General features: G+C 37.3%; 1 protein-coding gene across 1 annotated transcript in view; it reads right to left on the bottom strand.

Moving 5' to 3' along the window:
• Positions 1–163: 163 nt before the first annotated feature.
• Positions 164–19,433, bottom strand: part of pclob (piccolo presynaptic cytomatrix protein b) — a 123,504-nt gene continuing 104,234 nt past the window's right edge. The window contains exons 31-41 of the mRNA XM_079826153.1: positions 17,251–17,381; positions 16,235–16,261; positions 15,591–15,684; positions 14,669–14,740; positions 14,110–14,389; positions 12,035–12,229; positions 10,565–10,670; positions 9,096–9,163; positions 6,199–6,327; positions 5,965–6,110; positions 164–2,550 (exon numbers count right to left, since the gene is read on the bottom strand). Coding sequence (XP_079682279.1) covers positions 2,407–2,550; positions 5,965–6,110; positions 6,199–6,327; positions 9,096–9,163; positions 10,565–10,670; positions 12,035–12,229; positions 14,110–14,389; positions 14,669–14,740; positions 15,591–15,684; positions 16,235–16,261; positions 17,251–17,381 — 1,392 coding nt within the window. The 3' untranslated portion in view covers positions 164–2,406. The remainder of the gene's footprint in view (positions 2,551–5,964; positions 6,111–6,198; positions 6,328–9,095; positions 9,164–10,564; positions 10,671–12,034; positions 12,230–14,109; positions 14,390–14,668; positions 14,741–15,590; positions 15,685–16,234; positions 16,262–17,250; positions 17,382–19,433) is intronic.

Raw genomic sequence — 19,433 nt, 5'->3', positions numbered from 1 at the left:
ATTTTCTCTCTTTTTAAACTGAATCCGGAGGCAAAATATATCAACAAACATCTAACAAAACATGCAACATCTATGTAAAAACATAGAAACTCTTTGACAACCATTCAGTTTGACAGGAAATTTTGCGTTGTCTTTTTTTTTTTCTTTCTTTTTTTTTCATTCTGAGAGATGTTGTTGATTTCATCAAACAAGTTGGAATGGGTTGATCGAACACGTGATTTTAAACCAATCCAGATATTACGTTCTTACACAGTTAGACAAATACAGTATGTACAGACAGAGGTTGACCTTGATCACAATCACATGCTCAACGTCAGACCAAATAAATATTCAGACCTCTTCTCGTAGAAAATATCCTATATATTTACAAAAATCAAATAAATAAATAAAAGAACCAAATCACATTCACACCGTTTACGGCAACTGAATTCATCAAACGCATCATGATCAATGATATAAGAATAGAAGATAATATTTAGTAGTCAAAGATTAAATGAATGTGCTTGTTTAAAGGGAACAACTGAAAATTGATGACACTGACTCATTACAGGTTTTGATTGGTCATCATAATTATGCGCAATATAAAATATGCATTGTTTTTACCCAGTCTTCTGGTACGTTAGCATATTTTTTGTCATTATTTATGATGACATTTGGAAACCTATGAAAACAAGAAAGTAAAGTGCATATGGTTAATATATACTGTGCCATAAAGAGGAAGTAAAAAATAAATAAATAAAAATAAACACTATACAATATTCATATAATTCATTTCTTGTTTTCTTTAACAGATATACATATATTCAGACACTCGCTGGATGTCGCATGTTAAGGTATATGCATTCAAAGAACATAATCCATGTTGCATAGATTTACCCAAACAGAACCAGTGGTTTGGTTAAAACATCAGGTTGGCACACGATAGTTTATCTTACTATAACAGCAACCTTTTATTCAGGTACATCTGTGCACCACCTGTGCAAGATGCAGATTAAATCATATGGAAACGTTGGTGTACATTATATTAGCCAGGTTACAAAACACTCTGTTTCCATGTGTGAGAGATGTCCACTGATATTGAACATGGAAACACTGATCGTTAAGTTAGAAAATTACTGACTGGTGTTTTCAGGACCTTGACAGACAAAAACATGTGCCTTTATCCATCAATGGCACATACTAGTGCAGCTATACACTGATATGGTGCAGAGGCAGTGATCATAATGAAAAAGAACCATCCTTCATAGCTAAACTGACATGAACAGATGATCTTTACAGCAGAAAAACAATATTAAAAAGTGCACCACCATGGAACAGTGACACAGACAGGTAGGACAGACACCTTGCACCATTAAAATAAACAACAGACATTACATCTGGATTTAAGTCAAGCCAACTGAGCCAGAATCCTTATATAAATGGCAAAAAGGTGTACGTTAATTTTTATTATTATTTCTTTTTTTTTTTCTCTCTTTTTGTCATTGCATATTTGGATTCCACATACAACTTGGTCACAAAACGGAGACTATTGATGACAACATCTGACCACTAACATGACATTTACTTCAAGATGCTCTTCATAAAACAAACACATCGCAGACACATACAATCATACTTTTGGACAGAGAATAGATGCCCTTATTGAACCTAATTTGAGGGCTTGTGATGCTAAAAAAACAAAGTGCGCCCTCATTTAGCATCCAACAAACAACCATTTCTCGAAATATTTCAATGAGCCATTCCTGTCCAACTGCTGACGTCAGTCTGAAGTTTTAACATTCCCTAAACGTTGAAGACGACACTCAAGACAATATAAACGGAGGAATCTTAAAATGTGTGCGGTTGGATGCTGCATTCAAAAAGGGAAATCCATTATATTTACGATTGTCTTTCTTCCTTACAGTATAACCTCCATACAGTGCATAACATAGTCTGATATGGTCATTATATATCACATGATTGTGTCATGAACTAAAAAGGATGCTTTGTTTAAATCTATGTGAAGGGTTTTTTTTTTGTTTTTTTGAGAAATATATATGAACTTGAATGTGATAACAGCTGAAATGTAGAAAATCTCAAGTAATAATTGGCCCATGCCGAAGATATTTTAGATGTAGAATGTAGTTGCAGAAATGACTCCCGCAAAAACACAACAGCAGTGCTCTGGGAGTGGAAATGGATTTACATATCCTGATTGGTAATGGTTAGGGATTTGGAATATACCTTTCAGTTAGAAAACTGGCAGTCTCACCCTAAAGACTGTTAGATACAGTAGTCAGTTTATTTCTTCACCTCCATTTTCTCTTTCCATCAACTGTCAGCCATTCCAGATTCACAAACCCACCCTGTCCTGTTTTATTTCTCTTTTTTTTGGAGGGCACTGATGGGAGACGGATGGGTGTCTGATTAAGGCTGCGTTTGATTGGTGGTGGCCACTAGCTTGTGCCAGCTGACCGCCCGCTTACGCATGTCCACTTTGTCCAGCCAGATGTAGGCCTCACCAATCAGGGTCTTCTTCACAAACTTCCCTCCATTTGACACCAGGAACAGCTGTGAAGAGGAAGGGGATGCCAGACAGGGGAAGAGGTAAACAAAGAGTGAAGTTAAATTATTTAAATAAATATTATACATACACTACTGTTCAAAAGTTTGGGGGTCAGTAAGATGTTTTTTGTTTTATAAATTTGACTTTTACATTGTGATTTCTATTCTATTTCTATTTCAAAACAATACAGGTTTCTTTTCTATTCATCAAAGACTCTTGAAAACAATGTATTAAGATTTCCACAAAAATATTATGAAGCACAACTGCATTCAACAAAATAATAAATGTTTCTTTCAAATCGGCATATTAGAGTGATTTCTGAAGGATCATGTGACACTGTAGACTGGAGTAATGATACATCGCCCCTTTTGGGGTATAAATTAATTTAAAAAAGAATGCTTGTTTGGCAATGTTACAAAATTTTAATCAAATGTTTAAAACATGTATTCTCTCATAACTTAAACGAAACATTCTTTGTAAAATTATTTTGAACAATAAGTATAATGCCTATTTATGAATATATTATAGCCTACTGTGTCATATTTAATAAGCAAATTTCAGGGCCTATAAATTATCATGACCAAAACTTTGCAGAAAACCTGTTGTACACAATCTACTTCATGCTTTCTGTCCTCTGATTGAAAGTTCACACTTTTTTTAATCAAGCTAGTCTTTTTTGGTCATAAATATTTAATGATTTTTATAAATTGAATGCAAAATAAACATTTACTGGACTGAAGCAACTTGAGTTTACTTGATTATTCATACACAATTGTTTAATGTTAAAAATAAAACTTCTTGTTTTTGTGTTGTGTATCATATCTCACACACACACACACACACACACACACACACACACACACACACACACACACACACACACACACACACACACACACACACACACACACACACACATATTATATATATATATATATATATATATATATATATATATATATATATACCGCAGTCCAGTAAATGTTTATCTTACATTTACTTTATAAAAGGCATTACAGATTTATGAGCAAAAAATACATAAATATGATACAGAAAATATGATACAGTAGGCAATAATATATTCATACATAGGCATTATACTTATTGTTCAACATGTTTTACAAACAATGTTTAGTTTAAGTTATGAGAGAATAAATGTTTTAAAGATTTGGCTGTAATACGCATTGCCAAACAAGCATTCTTTTTAAACAAATGTATACTCCCAAAGGGGCGACATCCTGGGGGAGGCAAATATTTACAGAAAGATTATGAAAAATTTACAAATTAAATTCATAAAATGTCAACATAAACGTAATAAGCAAATGCTTAACAACAACTTTTTAAACATGTAAGTCGCCTCCAAATATTGTAAATATGTGAAATATATCAACTTTTATCTGAAGGAGTAGATTTCCCACTGCAGGTGGTCATGTTGTTTTAAATGCTGCCCATGAGCTAAACAAAGAATGTTTGAACAAAGTCACCAGATCTAAATATTCACAACAAACACCCTTTCAACATGAAACAAGAAATGAGACCTACACTTTCCCTGTCTCTCCCCACAGCCTCTCAAATGTTTGTATCCCCCAGGATCCGTCGCCCATTTTAGAGTTAAAATATATTCAATAGAATTTTTTTTAAATTATTATTATTATAATAATGTTTTCCACTATTACTGTTTCGATCAAACAAATACAGCCTAGGTGAGCATAACAAACATACCAACCCCTAAACTTTTGAATGCTATGGTAGTGTGCGTGTGTGACGTGATATATATTTTAAAGTTCCCTCAGTGGCTACGTTTACATGCAACCAAATAAACCATTAGTAATCGGATTGACGGCTTAATCGGATTGAAAAGCCTTCATGTAAACACAGCTCGATACGAATGAAATTTCGATCGGATTGAAAGGGGTGATTTATTCCTTTTCTAATCCGATCGAGAGAACACCTGATCAGATTGAAAACCAAAACTGAAAGGACTGTGCATATGTAATGACGTAGAAACAGCGTAATGACGTATGACGCGCGGAACAAGCTGTTCTTCCTGTTAAATAAAGTGTCATATAAATGGGGGTCATTCTAAAATCATCCTATCACTCAGCATCTGTGAAGTGGAGCAGGACAACATCCCACCAGTCCTTGTTTCGGATTCTCATCCACAGACGACTTAACTGCGTGATAAATATAAGTAGCACGGCAAAACAGTTCATATGCTCATTGTCTCCAAATTATGACCAGAAATGTATAAATATTAAAGGATTTTAATCCTCCTTTTCCACACTTTTAAACAATGGGGCGGTACTTCCGCCCACGTTCGGTGTGACCTTTTTAACGTATGTTACGTAATGCCTGGCTCGTTGCAGACCAGCACAGGACGATCAATTGTGGTTAAAAAGCAACATGACATCATGACTTTGCGTAAACATACACGCCACTTTCTAAAGCCAAATGGCGTGTTATCTGTACGCATTTTGAGCTATCCGCGTGTATGTCTACGCCGTGTGATTCCGCATGTATGTGTACGCCAAAACTAACCATCATCTCCGCGTGTATGTCGAACGCCGTGTGATTCCGCGTGTATGTCTACGCCGTGTGATTCCGCGTGAATGTAAATGGATTTATAAACATACTAAATTATGTTTTTTTGAAAATGTAAAAATGCAGAATGTTTCTTGTGATGGGTAGGTTTAGGGGCAGGGGCAGTTTGTGTGGGGATAGAATGAAATGGTGTTGATAAACATGCTAAAAAGCGATTATGCGTCTTGAAAGCACGCCAAAATAGCATAGCGAATTGGCGTGTCATACATACGCCATTTCAAGAGATCAGTCTGTTAAAAATTATATACATTTTTTTTTAAAAATGACGACCGTTTCACTAGATAAGACCCTATTCCTCAGCTGGGATCGCGCAGTACCATTTGAAGCACTTCAAAGCCCTTGGAAACTGCATTGATGTTTGCAATGATGAATATTTTGGTTGCATTTTAAGTCCATTGTGTGGAGAAAAATTCTGAAATGTTTTCCTTAAAAAACGTAATTTCTTTTCCACTGAAGAAAGAAAGACATGGACATCTTGGATGGCATTGGGCTGAGTAAATTATCAGGAAATTTTCATTTTGAGGTGAACTAATCCTTCAAACCTCTCGAGTTGGCGGTCTGCTGTTTAAAACAAGTAAAGAACCAATGTAGGAGAATCGTTATTATGCGAAAACAGCGGGAAACTTTGCATATTTGTGCAGTGTTCGCATATAAAAAAAAACTGAAGCTTGTGACATAAAAACACGCACATCAACCCGATCACTTTGTTTAGCGTTCATGTAAGTTTACACTACATTCAGATTCATCAATTGGAATGAATTCAGTCCAATTGAAACAAAATGTGTGCATGTAAACAGACAGTTTGAAATTTCTCTCACCTGAATAGAATGGCCAACGGGATTCAGGTTAAAACGAAATGTCTCATTGAATGATGGCTCTCTGTCATGGCGACACACTCTGGTCTTCTTTTTTATGATCCTCTTTTGAGTTGCCACATTCACGACATAAAGCTTCACATACAAGTCTACAAAGATAGTTGAAAATATAACAGACGGTATGCCAATGGTATTTATGAGTATGTGTTGAGTACGTGTTGAGGAACATTTCATTACCAGGTAGGTGGTCTGGAGATTTGAACTTGTAGGTGATGTTTCTGCACTGCAGGATCTCAAGAACCAGCTGCTCTCCTTCAGTCTTCATCTCCTTCTTCAATGCAACCTTGATCTCACCCATCATCTTACCTATAGATAGATAGATAGATAGATAGATAGATAGATAGATAGATAGATAGATAGATAGATAGATAGATAGATAGATAGATAGATAGATAGATAGATAGATAGATAGATAGATAGATAGATAGATAGATAGATAGATAGATAGATAGATAGATAGATAGATAGATAGATAGATAGATAGATAGATAGATAGATAGATAGATAGATAGATAGATAGATAGATAGATAGATAGATAGATAGATAGATAGATAGATAGATAGATAGATAGATGCATACATGCATGCATGCATACATACATAGATATAGTACATACATAGATAGATACATAGATAGATAGATAGAAATTATAACAAAATACAACCTTTTCTATTTCATATATTTGTTGTATGTAACTTCACTAACTGCATTTTGTCAGTTGTTCAAAATAAATTAATAAAAGTTTTGGCAATGGCGACCTCTAGTGGGCAGGTGCCTAACTAAAATTTAGCACCGAGCAGAAAGTAAATGCTGTAAACCAAAGTAGGCAAAACGTTCATAAACTATGAACTACAGGGGTTGGACAATGAAACTGAAACACCTGGTTGTAGTCAACAATAATTTATTAGTATGGTGTAGGACCTCCTTGTTGGGGCTAATGCAGCTTCACTGAGTTAAAGCTTTTTACATTTACATTTACATTTAGTCATTTAGCAGACGCTTTTATCCAAAGCGACTTACAAATGGGGGCAATAGAAGCAGCTAGAGCAGTCGAAGGGCAACAATATCAGCAATATGTAAGTGCTGTAACAAGTCTCAGTTAGTCTAGCACAGAAGTATACAAATTTTTTTGGGGCTTCTCCACACCGAGAGACAGTGAAGATGGACTCACCAGAGAACAACACACTTTTTACATTATCCACAACCCAAGATTTGTTCTGCTGGTACCAATGAAACTGACTGGCATTGGCATTATAGCCGCCCGACCATTAATATACACTCTAAAAAAAAAGGCTCGTAATCATAGGGGAACCTTTTTTAGTGCTATAAAGCACCAATTTTGGTGCTTCAGTGGTTCTTCAGCGGTTCTTCAGAGGTGCTATATAGCACCTTAGTCAAAGAACCGGTGAAGAACCGCTGAAGAACCTCTGAAGAACCGCTGAAGAACCACTGAAGCACCAAAATTGGTGCTATATAGCACTAAAAAAGGTTCCCCTATGATTACGAGCCAAGAACCATTTTTGGTGCAATATAGAACCTTTTTTTTTTTAGAGTGTAGTCTATGTAGTTGAGCCACGCATTTAATTCTGCGGGAGTTGGGCAGCTGTGGTTTTACATTTACATTGATGCATTTGGCAGACGCTATTATCCAAAGCGACTTACGAAGAAAGTATTCTGTTATAATAACCCTTATTACAGGGATAATCCCCTGGAGTATAAAGTGCCTTGCTCAAGGACACACTGGTGGTGACCACTACACTCTAAAAAAAAAAAGGCTCGTAATCATAGGGGAACCTTTTTTAGTGCTATATAGCACCAATTTTGGTGCTTCAGTGGTTCTTCAGCGGTTCTTCAGAGGTGCTATAGCACCTTAGTCAAAGAACCGGTGAAGAACCTCTGAAGAACCGCTGAAGAACCTCTGAAGAACCGCTGAAGAACCACTGAAGCACCAAAATTGGTGCTATATAGCACTAAAAAAGGTTCCCCTATGATTACGAGCCAAGAACCATTTTTGGTGCAATATAGAACCTTTTTTTTTTTAGAGTGTGGGATCGAACCAGCAACCTTCTGCGTATCAGTTCCATGGTTTAATCCACTCTCACCACACTCTTTTATGTTTTTAAAATACAATCCGGCTTATTACTTGGACATCTCTTTCAGACAACTTCATCTTGCGTCGACAGTTAACTCTTGATGGATGTGGTTCATCCTTAGTGGTGATATGCCGACATTACCCTGGATACCATAGCTCTCGATACACCACAGAGACTTGTTGTCCTGGTCACAAATAAGCAAGTGATACGCACACCAACAAGTTGTCCTCTTTTGAACTCTGATATGTCTCCCATTATGTTGTGTGGATTGCAATAACTTATTTACAGCTGAGCTGTTGCACTGCTAACTCAACCTTCACACTCTGCTTTTACACTGATGGAATGTAAAATCAGCGAAAAACCCTCTCTATACTGTGTTTCAGTGTTTCATTTTCATTGTCCAACGCATGTTAAAACAAAATAAATATTTTTATACAATATAAAACGTGGACTATTATACATGGACTTCAGAACTATTATATATAGTTATTGGTTGCAACTTAATGCAAAATAATGTTTTGTGCAATGCTCATTATGCTGTACAAAGATAAACAATAATGTTCAAGAATGACACTTAGCCACACTCATGACACAGTTAGAGTCCATGTTTTGTTGTGCCAACGTCTGTCTCTTTTGACAGCAACAAAAACACACCCACTGACTGCTGTGATGAATTATTCAGCAATGTATGGCAGTGACACAGTGGCTCGTCTAGAGCAGAACAGAAGGGGATGACTGCTGTTTTCCTCTGTTTAACAGGTTCGTAGTCTCCCAAACAGCTTTCTGACAAGTGCTAATTCAACCTCAGGGGTGAACCTGACCTGTACTACTGACTACCCAGTATAACATAGTACAAAGCTCTATTATGACTCAAAGTTTGCCAATTTTATTTTGTTCTCATAAGGTTCACTGTTATGAGCATGGAAATGACTAATTAGATTGTGTGTGAACTGAATCTGGAATACCAAATAGATTGTTACCTTCCGAATCTGGCAGGTTCAAAGATTCAAGTCCTCTGCTTTTATCTGTCCCATTAGGAATGTTTTTCCTGATGAAATGAACAACGATAGAGCAAAGAAATTGAAGGTGTGAGTACTGCAAATCTTTGTAATTTTTTTAATTTTTTAATATTTTGATATACATTAGTATTAGATTAGTATATATATATATTAGTAAATAAATAGTAGGGTCCAAACGTCTAAGATTTCAACCTGGAAGTTTTATGTATTTTTAAAATATTAAAATAAAGAAAATTGGCATAAAATTAATTAGTAATATGTCCTGGCAACAAATCAAATAAGTCATTAGTTCATTTTTTCATTAAAAATGTTCACTTAAATTGTTGATATTATATATATATATATATATATATATATATATATATATATATATATATATATATATATATATATATATATATATATATATATATATATATATATATATATATATATATATATATATATATATATATATATATATAGCAAAGACACATTACATTGATCAAAAGTGACAGTAAAAACATTTATTATGTTGCAAAAGATATATTTAAAATTGTATTCATCAAAGAATCATTATCACAACATCACAAAATTTAAATGCATCACCGTTTACACAAAAATACAAAGCAGCACAACTGTTTTCAACATTGAAAAATAATAATAATAATAATAATAATAATAATAATAATAAATGTTTCTTGAGCAGCAAATCAGCATATTAGAATAATTTCTGAAGGAACATGTGACACTGAAAACTGGAGTAATTATGGTGAAAATTCAGCTTTACCAACACAGAAATAAATTACATTTTAAAATATATAATAACACAGAAAAGTTATTTAAAATGTTAATAATATTTCACAATATCACTGTTTTTACTGTTTTTTTATTTTATTTATTTTTTTATGCAGCCTTGGTAAGCATAAAAGACTTTAACAATAACATTAACTCTTATATATATATATACACACACCAGTCATAAGGGTATATTTTTTAAAATTAAGATTTATACATAATCTGAAAGCTGAATAATTAAGCTTTCCATTGATGTATGGTAGGATGTTAGGATAGGACAATATTTGGCCGTGATACAGCTATTTGAAAATCTGGAATCTGAAGGTGCAAAAAAATCTAAATATTGAGAAAATCGCCGATAAAGTTGTCCAAATTAGGTCCTTATCAATGCATATTACTACAATTAATACGTACTTAATATCCTAATGATTTTTGGCAACAAAAAAAAATCTGATAATTTTGACCCACACAATGTATTGTTGGCTATTGCCACAAATATACTCGTGAGACTTATGACTGGTACTAGCATTTCTGTTCTGTAATCTTAAAATAGACAAATATCATGCAACATATCGGCATATCACTTCACTGAATACATAAAATCTATCTGATACAGATTAATTGCAATTGCAGGATTGAATAGGCATACTTACAGCTGAGGGACCTGAAATATGGCACTGTCCACAGCATTAGTGCCCATAACATCTTCACTGTCCAGAGTGTATCCATCCCCATCAATCATTCTGTGGTTTGTTTTATCTGTAGAAATACACACACAAACAAAGAGAGAAAGAAGAAATTGTACACATGCCATATAAAGTATGGGCCTCATTATTTACATTTATCATAACTTAAACACAGTTTATACAAAAATAATGGATATGCATTTTCCACATGAACGGAAAAGATAAGCAAGAGAAGAAAAAAAAGAGAGACCACGGTGAAATGAAAGGTAATTATAAAATAACTTTAAACATTGGTTTAAAAACAAAACAGAAATGTAAGCAAATCTCATGGCTTTCTTGACTATGTTCTAGATTTAAACATTTTCGTGTTTTGCTTCTAAAATGGCCGTATAATGTGCTAATTAGTGCTGATTTTTATTCTTATATTTAGAGAGAGGGAGGAGTCACGTGTCTCTCACCTCCTCTAGCAGAGATCCCTCCATGATGGTCATCTGACTCGATACTTTGCTCTCATTGGCTGGAAGATGTTGTATGATCAGTATGGGGCCAGTTCTGCCTTTAGATGGGGCTGTCTCTACACGGACTCATCCACAGATTGCATAGTCGCCCTCACATGAAACCAGCTCATGATTTTTACACACCACAGTCATGCGGACATAGATATGGGTTTGATCTGGGGTAAGGGCCTGGGATTTTACTTGCAAGGGGAAATGAGGTAACAGAGGGGTTCATCATGCTCTGGATGTCAGTGTGAAGTGTCTTCAATATGCACTCAATTTAGCATCGAGTATCTCTGACGGTGGGACAATTCGGGAAAAAATTGCACTTTAGTTGTGAAAATCAGCCTGTGCGCTGTACCTCTTGGGATCTTTTTTTAAATGCAACAAATACCTTCTCTGCTACTACAGAATTTCAAAGAAAGACTGAGCCTGGCATTATGTCTGGCATTACATTTTATCTGGGAAATAAATTTTTAATTGCTGTCTCACCCAAGTTTTACTGCATCTAAAGGCAGGTTTGTGATTTTCGATTTACGAACGGGAGTTTAACAGACATTGGTCGTTTAAATTATTTAACGTTTTATAGGCTTTATTAAAAATTAAGATCTTTTAGATGAGATCATTTCTGTTTTGCCACTGAAATGTCTAAATTGAAATGCTGCTAAATCTACTTTTTCACTTTTCCTATTATTCCATAAGATATTGTCTATTTATGATTTAAGTTAGATGTTTTCATTTTGTGATTTTAGGTGTAGGCTTTAATTTATTAACATAAAATGATGAAAACTAAACTAAACGAGAAAAAAAAAAGTGTCAGAAAGGTGAGGACGAGAGGGAATGGAAAAGAAATAGTGGAAGAGTGCGAGAATGAGAGGAAGGAAGAAAGAAAGACAGAGAACGGATAGGCTGTGAGCTCATGTGAAGTAGTAAGGGTTACTTGGCTGGAGTCGGGCCTGTTGCACCGCAGCCTCGGCTGCAGCGATGGCGTTCCCTGCTTCTTCCAGGTGTGCTTGGGTGACGCTGCCTTTGCTCTGGCTGCGTGAGGGGCCGTGGGAGCGCAAGTGACCCTCAGAGGAAGATTTGGAGCTGCCGGGACTACTGTGAGACTTTTCTATTGTAGGGACCTGTGTGTCTGTGAAAATACAGAACGTGCCCTCGATTAATCTAGAACTGATCCTAAATATCTTTTAAACCGAGCCGTTCAAAAGTTTGGGGTCAGCAGTTTCATAATTTTTTTCTTCTATTCAACAAGATGAAATGTTTCTTGAGCAGCAAATCAGCATATTACACTAAAAAACCTTTTTATAAGATTTAAAATTCCATCAAATTGAATTGAATAATCCTTATATAATTTAATTTAATAATTGGACAATCCTTATTCAATTATTCAATTAAAATAATGATTTCTGAAGGATCACGTGACACTAAAGACGGGAGCAATGGCTGGTGAAAATTCAGCTTTGTAGTCTCAGAAATAAATTGATAGAAAGTTATTTTGAATTGTCATAATATTTCACAATATTACTGTTTTTACTGTATTTTTATCTTTCATTTAACTTTCATTCACTTTATCTTTCGTTTTTATACTGTACAAACTGTATATGACTGTAAGAGGCTTCTTTCCAAAACATAAAAAAAGGCTACATACACACCTGCAAACTTGTTGCTTTTCGCGGCAATCACCATTTTCTTGGTCAATTGGGTCATTTATGTGAATTGCGTATAACCGGAGAGTTCTTTTTGGTGTGGGGGGTTGGGGGGGCATAGGTTCGGTGCACGCGTGTAACGTTACAGAAAGGTTTCCGAGTGCAATCTTTAACAGTTCACAGTCGGCTTGTTTTAAGCGCGGAACACTTTAATCCGAGTTCCCACACGAACATATTAAGTTTTCCTACCATTGTATCACGAAATTCAACGCTCTTTAATGTGGCCATCACGTGCAGTTCAGGTGGCCACGCGACGCGCATGCGCGTGAACGCGATCATCTGTGAAGGCGATCGATCATCTCTTCCTAAAGAATAAACATGAATGACCATCTGAAGGTATGCTGAGGATACATTACAACTTACTGTCATGTATATATGTGATGTAATCGCTCAAACAGTGTTTCAACTTCGGAAAGACGTCAATATAACTGCTTGTAAACTAAACAATGTCATGTAACGTTAGCATCACATTTACCTCAGGCAGTCATTCAGTGTCCACAGAATTTTATTCACTAAAGAAATCAACTCTTTCACTAAATATATGCTCTATATTAGCCTATATATTCATGATATTCTACTTAACCTGTTAGTGATGTCTTGATTATTTCATGCATGTTAAATAAACCTGTCATGAAAATGACAGACACTGTGTATAAATTATTATATTTCAACAACGAATTGGAGAAAAAAACTATTTTATAATTAGATTTAGAAGTTAATGCAAAAACTGCCTTATGTGAAGTTTACATGTTTGCATACAATGTGTTATTTGAGTGTTGATTATTGTACCTAAAAATAAATAGCAACTGAATTTAGGCTAATAGTTTGGGCTCTGTTGTTAACCTTTAATATTAATGTGCAAGTAAGGGCTCCCTATATAATTTACAGAAATATCTTCAATACACTTTTAGATATAATTCAAGGACAGACACTTTTTTCTTCTTCAGTAAACCACAGTTAAACATAAAAAATAAAAAAAAAACAATTTTGTAAAACTGCTGTACCGAACCGTGATTTCAAAACCGAGGTACGTACCGAACCGTCAGTTTTGTGTACCGTTACACCCCTACTGTCAGTCTTCCAGGCGTTTCCGTGTTGTAAATAAAATCATTTAAAAAATATGAAATGTGTCATTCTCTTTAAGTCACGCACAGAAATGTGTCATTTGCATATTAAAATCACAACAAAAAAAAACCCTGCGACACTGTCACCTTTTTTACTCTAAGGAGTTTGCAGGTCTGTACATAACTAGTTGCACCAGCTGTGCGATTCCTGTGTATATTTTTGTTTATTATGCATGACCTACCTTTAGCGGGGTCAGGGAAAATGCCATGACTTCGGCTCTTGATGACAGAAGTTTTAGGGGACTGCTGGTTCCCCGGTTGCCCTCCTTGACCTCCAGAACCTCCTGGTCCTCCAGGGCCTCCCTGACCTCCAGGGCCGCCCTGACCTCCGAGTCCCCCAGAGCCACCAGGCCCCTGTGGAGGGTGTGTTCTTCCATGGTGAATACTCTCGCTTTGCTCCTTTAGGGGGTGCCAGCGAGGTGTGTTATCCAGCTGAGTCGTGTTTGAAAGATCAATGAGCACCTACAAAAGATGAATTAATAATGTGTTAGACTATTTTTAGTCGTCTGACTTCAGAGAAATCTCTTCCCTTTAGTCAACTATAAACTATTCGTTGGTCGATAATAATGTAAATACTGACAGAAGCTAGAATGACAATTTCATAACAATAAAAGGAAGAGAAGACAAAATGCTAGCATACTTAAAATCTCATCTAAGGAATTGATTCAATGCATATTATGTTTATCTCAGCCATAAGTGTATTTTTGGTGCATGGAATGACACTCATCTAGCAACACTCACTTCTCCCAGGAAATCATTTGAGGAATATCTGTCATAATCCCACACAGTAACCTCCAGAGTTTTCTTCTTCAGCTAAACCGAACACACACACAAACACACATTTTCAGTCAGATGCAGACTGAAGACATAATTTATGAAGGCACATATTTTAACTTGAAATCTGTGACTCAGTAAACAGCATAGCAATGACACCAAAACTGGGTCAACTTTCAGTGTTTTCAAGCATAGAATGCAAAGTTTGGATGGAAAAAGTGGGACGCAAGGGAGATGTGCCTGTGATGTCAAACTTCCCTTGTGTCTTAGACTAGTAATTACATGTAATACATTTTGTGCATATTCCTTGGACTATATATAAGATTACATATAGCTAGAGAAACAGGGATGTAGAGAAAGAAAGAGATGAAAGATGCATCCTGCAAAAAGTAATAAGAGTAATATTAAAAAAACACAGAAGTGAGAAAGAATGTAATTTTTCATATAGATATAATCTTTTACTGACTATACTAATACTCATTAGAAGAGATAAGTAGCACTGGCAAATGTTTATAAACAATATGCTTGGTGAAAATTGATATTTATATTTATTGTCATAACTATATTCTTTTATATGGTTATTTCTATTTAAAGACCATACATAATTGTATTCAGCTTTTACTGTCACATGATTATATTATACTATATAAAAGATAGTGCATTTTTAATATAATTCAAAAGAACTGCATATATATATATATATATATATATATATATATATATATATATATATATATATATATATATATATATATATATATATATATATATATATATATATATATTGTATACTTCTATATATATATATATATATATATATATATATATATATATATATATATATATATATATATATATATATATATATATATATGAATGTCGTACTTACCTGCTCCAGATGGATGTTTTTATAAATGACGGTCTGGTTCCACTCTGGGTTCTGAGTCTTCTGGATATATTTAGTCCTTCTCTTGTTCTCAGCACTGTGAGGTCATCATGTTGAGAGAGGATACAAGGAGCAATAGACTTAGATTATGCCTTTCAATTGATATATAGTATATTTATATGGCCACACTTGAGGATAGTGGAGTTTCGTAAAGAGATGACCTCATAAGAGGCAACACCAATGCATCTACGGTCCATGCCACCAGCGATGATGATGACATTATTGGATCACAGAGTAAAATATGGAGAAACGTCTACTTCTACATGAGTATATGGGCAATCTATGCAAGCATACAGTAGCGGTAGACTCTTACAATGAGCTGATGTGAATTTAAACAATGGTAGAGTTGCACAACTGTACTTAATATTTACTTGCTTTGAGGGAATCATTTCAAGAATGTATTGACTTCACATCAAAAACTTCAGAGGTAGAGGTTGCTTTGAGGTAGATCTGAGACACTTCACAGATGACGCAGTAGGTTTCACCACATGAATGACAGCTAGATAATGAAAGAAAGGAAATCCAAACACACACACCCACGCACCAATGAAAAAGTCAAATGAAAATAAAAAGAATCACCACGCTACCTTGCGTTCTGGACAACCATGACTTGTCTGAACCAATCCGGAGATTTGTATGGAATGCAAAGTAAAAGTAGACAGACAAACAGACAACAGTCAGAGAATCCAAGGAAAGGGTAGACAGAAACCCATCCAAAAAAGTTGTGGTTTGGGTGGAGTCGTGGCTGCTGAGCTTTTAGCGGCAGACAGAAAGATCATATGTGCAGGTAATAGGAACTAATCTCATAAACACTGCAGATATGGCCATTAGGAGATGGCAGATATAGCATTACACACCCCATAGTGGTGGAAGCCATATCGATTGTGCCGTCTCCGTTAGTCTGAGACACTGAGCTTGATTACTTGGTAGCATGTTGAGAGAGGAAGGCTAAGCTAATAAAAATTGACTTCTCTAAAGAAGATCTCTTCCACTTTAGCCTTCCAATAAGTCATTTCTGTACTAAAGAGGTAAAGACTTCTACACCGGAAAGGGGACCTTTTAGCCCAGTTATTATAGGTAACTTTTTTTTATTCTGCCATCCAGCGTTTCAATTGATCATGAAAAACTTTATACACTTTAGTTCCATTCCAATTATTAAGGAGTGATTTTTATACATGTCATTATATCTAGAATCTGGAAGACTGGGAGAAAAACAACAACAGGAGCTATCCCAAAAAAAGGGAAATGAATTAACTCAAGATTCAAGTAACTTAAAAGGGAAAAATCAGACAACAAATTAATCAAAATTACAACACTTATATGTGCAGACAAGGACAAACATAAAATACAGGTACTGTAGAGAGCCTCTAAATCTTTCATTCTTCACTCTTTTACTTTAACCCTTGCACACACACACACACACACACACACACACACACACACACACACACACACACACACACACACACACACACACACACACACACACACACACACACACACACACACACACACACACACACACACACACACACACACACACACACACACACACACACACACACACACACACACACACATCCATGTACACAAGGACACTCACCCTCTCCCAGGCAAGAGATAGACCTTAACGAACGGGTCTGTGTATCCATTGTTTTCTCTAGGAGCAAGGTTTCTTGCTTGCAGCACGTGAACAATCAGGTTCCCCATATTCCTGTCATAGTTGATTTGAAGCTGAGGGAAAGATAATTATGAGACACACAATACTATAGGCAGGCCATTCAAATTGAACAAATTAGCACTGGGATGCTGCAAATACTTAAAGGTAGGGTAGACATTTGCGGAGAGGCTAGAAATAGCAAGCATAAGATCCCACCCTCCCTTTAGAGCGTCTCCAAAGCCACGCCTCCTTCAAAACACATTAACATGCAGAGCAGAGTTTGCAAAGCGTCACGAGAGACAGTGAATTACCTCATGTCTCAAAGCACTTAACATTACTATAATAATGAACGTAAACAACTTAAAACTCTGACTGATTTTCGGTTGACCGTTTTTCGGCGTTGATAACCATGACATGCTGTAAACAGAAGCTCGTTGTGAGTGTAAGTTTGCTGGGGTTTTTTCAGGAGGAACTGTAAAAGGTGGCTGTTTGTATAAAACTCTGCCTGATGACGTGTGATGTCTGCGTGAACAGGGTACGCGGAGGTATGCACATACACATGTTGACAGGGAGGTAGGACATCCTATCATTACAATCAGACAGAGACTTCCACAGAAGATATATGTAAAAAAAAAAGTAATATTTAGACCCATTCTATTATTGATTGTTCCCTTTCGTTCAGTCACTACGACGTAACGTTAGTGACTAACGAATGGGGGTTTCGCTTAGAAGCCAATCATCTTCGAGAATTCAAAAACGCCCAATGGCAGTTCCAATGCCATGGGCATGCGGAATTTGCATACGTAACTCTGCCCCACCGCGTGGGTATATAAGGAAGTATGTGGGCAATATCGCATTAAGTTTCTGCTTCGGAGCCAAGACCATCTCTTCACTCCTGCAAGCCTGAATTCTGAAGTCCTCTCTTCAGTCTTCGAGACGAGCGGTTCTCCAGGGTGTTGGTGTGACGGCGCGTTCCAGCGATCTCACATTGCCTGCCTGCTGATCTGTGCAGTGATCTGCAACAGCTGTGTGTGTTTTCCCTGGGCGCTTCGGCACTCTGCAGAGCTTTCCTCTCACAAAAAGAGCTTGCGCGTGGCACGTCTTTTTCAAGACGGCTCGCCCACGCACTTCCGGGTGCGATCGATCTCCGTTGCTGTCTATGGGCACATTCACTGTAGGACGTGTTTGGGCTTCAGCACATTCGGGCAGTGTTTGTGGATGCGTCATGTTCCCACAGCGGGAACATGACCATCACGATGTCGCGGTCGAGACTCAGTGATCTCCATGAGGAGAGTGAGTCCCCTCTGCCACAACCCAATTTACAGTCTCCGAGTTAGGTGGTACTTTGGCTGGTGGCCAGGGTGACCTGAGCACGGTGCTGTGGTATTAAGAACCCCAACGATACGTTCCTCGGGCCACGCCCCCTCTTGCACACCGCTTCCCGCGAGTGCTGGACTGAAACAGCGGGCCGTCTCTGACGCCTCGTTCGTTTCGTTCACACTCCAGATAGCAGCGAGATGTCGATCGCCGCATCCCAAGGTGGGCTAGAGTCCTTTGGGGATGACGATTAGGTTGTGCTTCGCCTTCAGGTGTGCCAGCGCTGCCTGATCCGACCTAAAGTTGACAGCCATGTTATCTCAGGCAGCCGTGAGCCTCGCGTTGGTGTGGAACTCCGCCCAGTTGCGAGTGCTCGTGGTTGCGCGATTGGTTTTTGGGGGCGGCACCCGACAGCTGTTGGGCCCCGCCCCCAATGCCTTTCGCCCGCGAGGTGCATGAGGAGATCACGCGGTCCCAGAAGTCCCCGTGCTTCCCGTGACCGTTCGGTGGCCTCCTCCGCCTTCTCTGCCCTTGATGGGGCCGCGGCCTAGGGTACACTGAGGCCCCCCCCACTGTTGAACTCTCTGTTGCGCACTAGAGTCTCCACGGAGGGCTTCGACGTGGCGTGGCTATCCTAAGCACCCTCCCAAAGCCTGTGGGCTCGTCTACTTAGGTGGCGTGGTCCAGCGGAGCTACGGGGCAGGCCGCCACCCCTTTGCACATGCACGAGGGTGGAGCTGACCCAGGGCTCTTCAATGAGCTGCGTGCCGCCACTGATTAGGTGGCCACACGCTCCCTCGGTCAGGCGA

This window comes from Gobio gobio (assembly GCF_949357685.1).
Source record: "Gobio gobio genome assembly, chromosome: 9".
NCBI classification, from domain to species: Eukaryota; Metazoa; Chordata; class Actinopteri; order Cypriniformes; family Gobionidae; genus Gobio; species Gobio gobio.
This window is presented reverse-complemented; position numbering and strand designations above follow the sequence as displayed.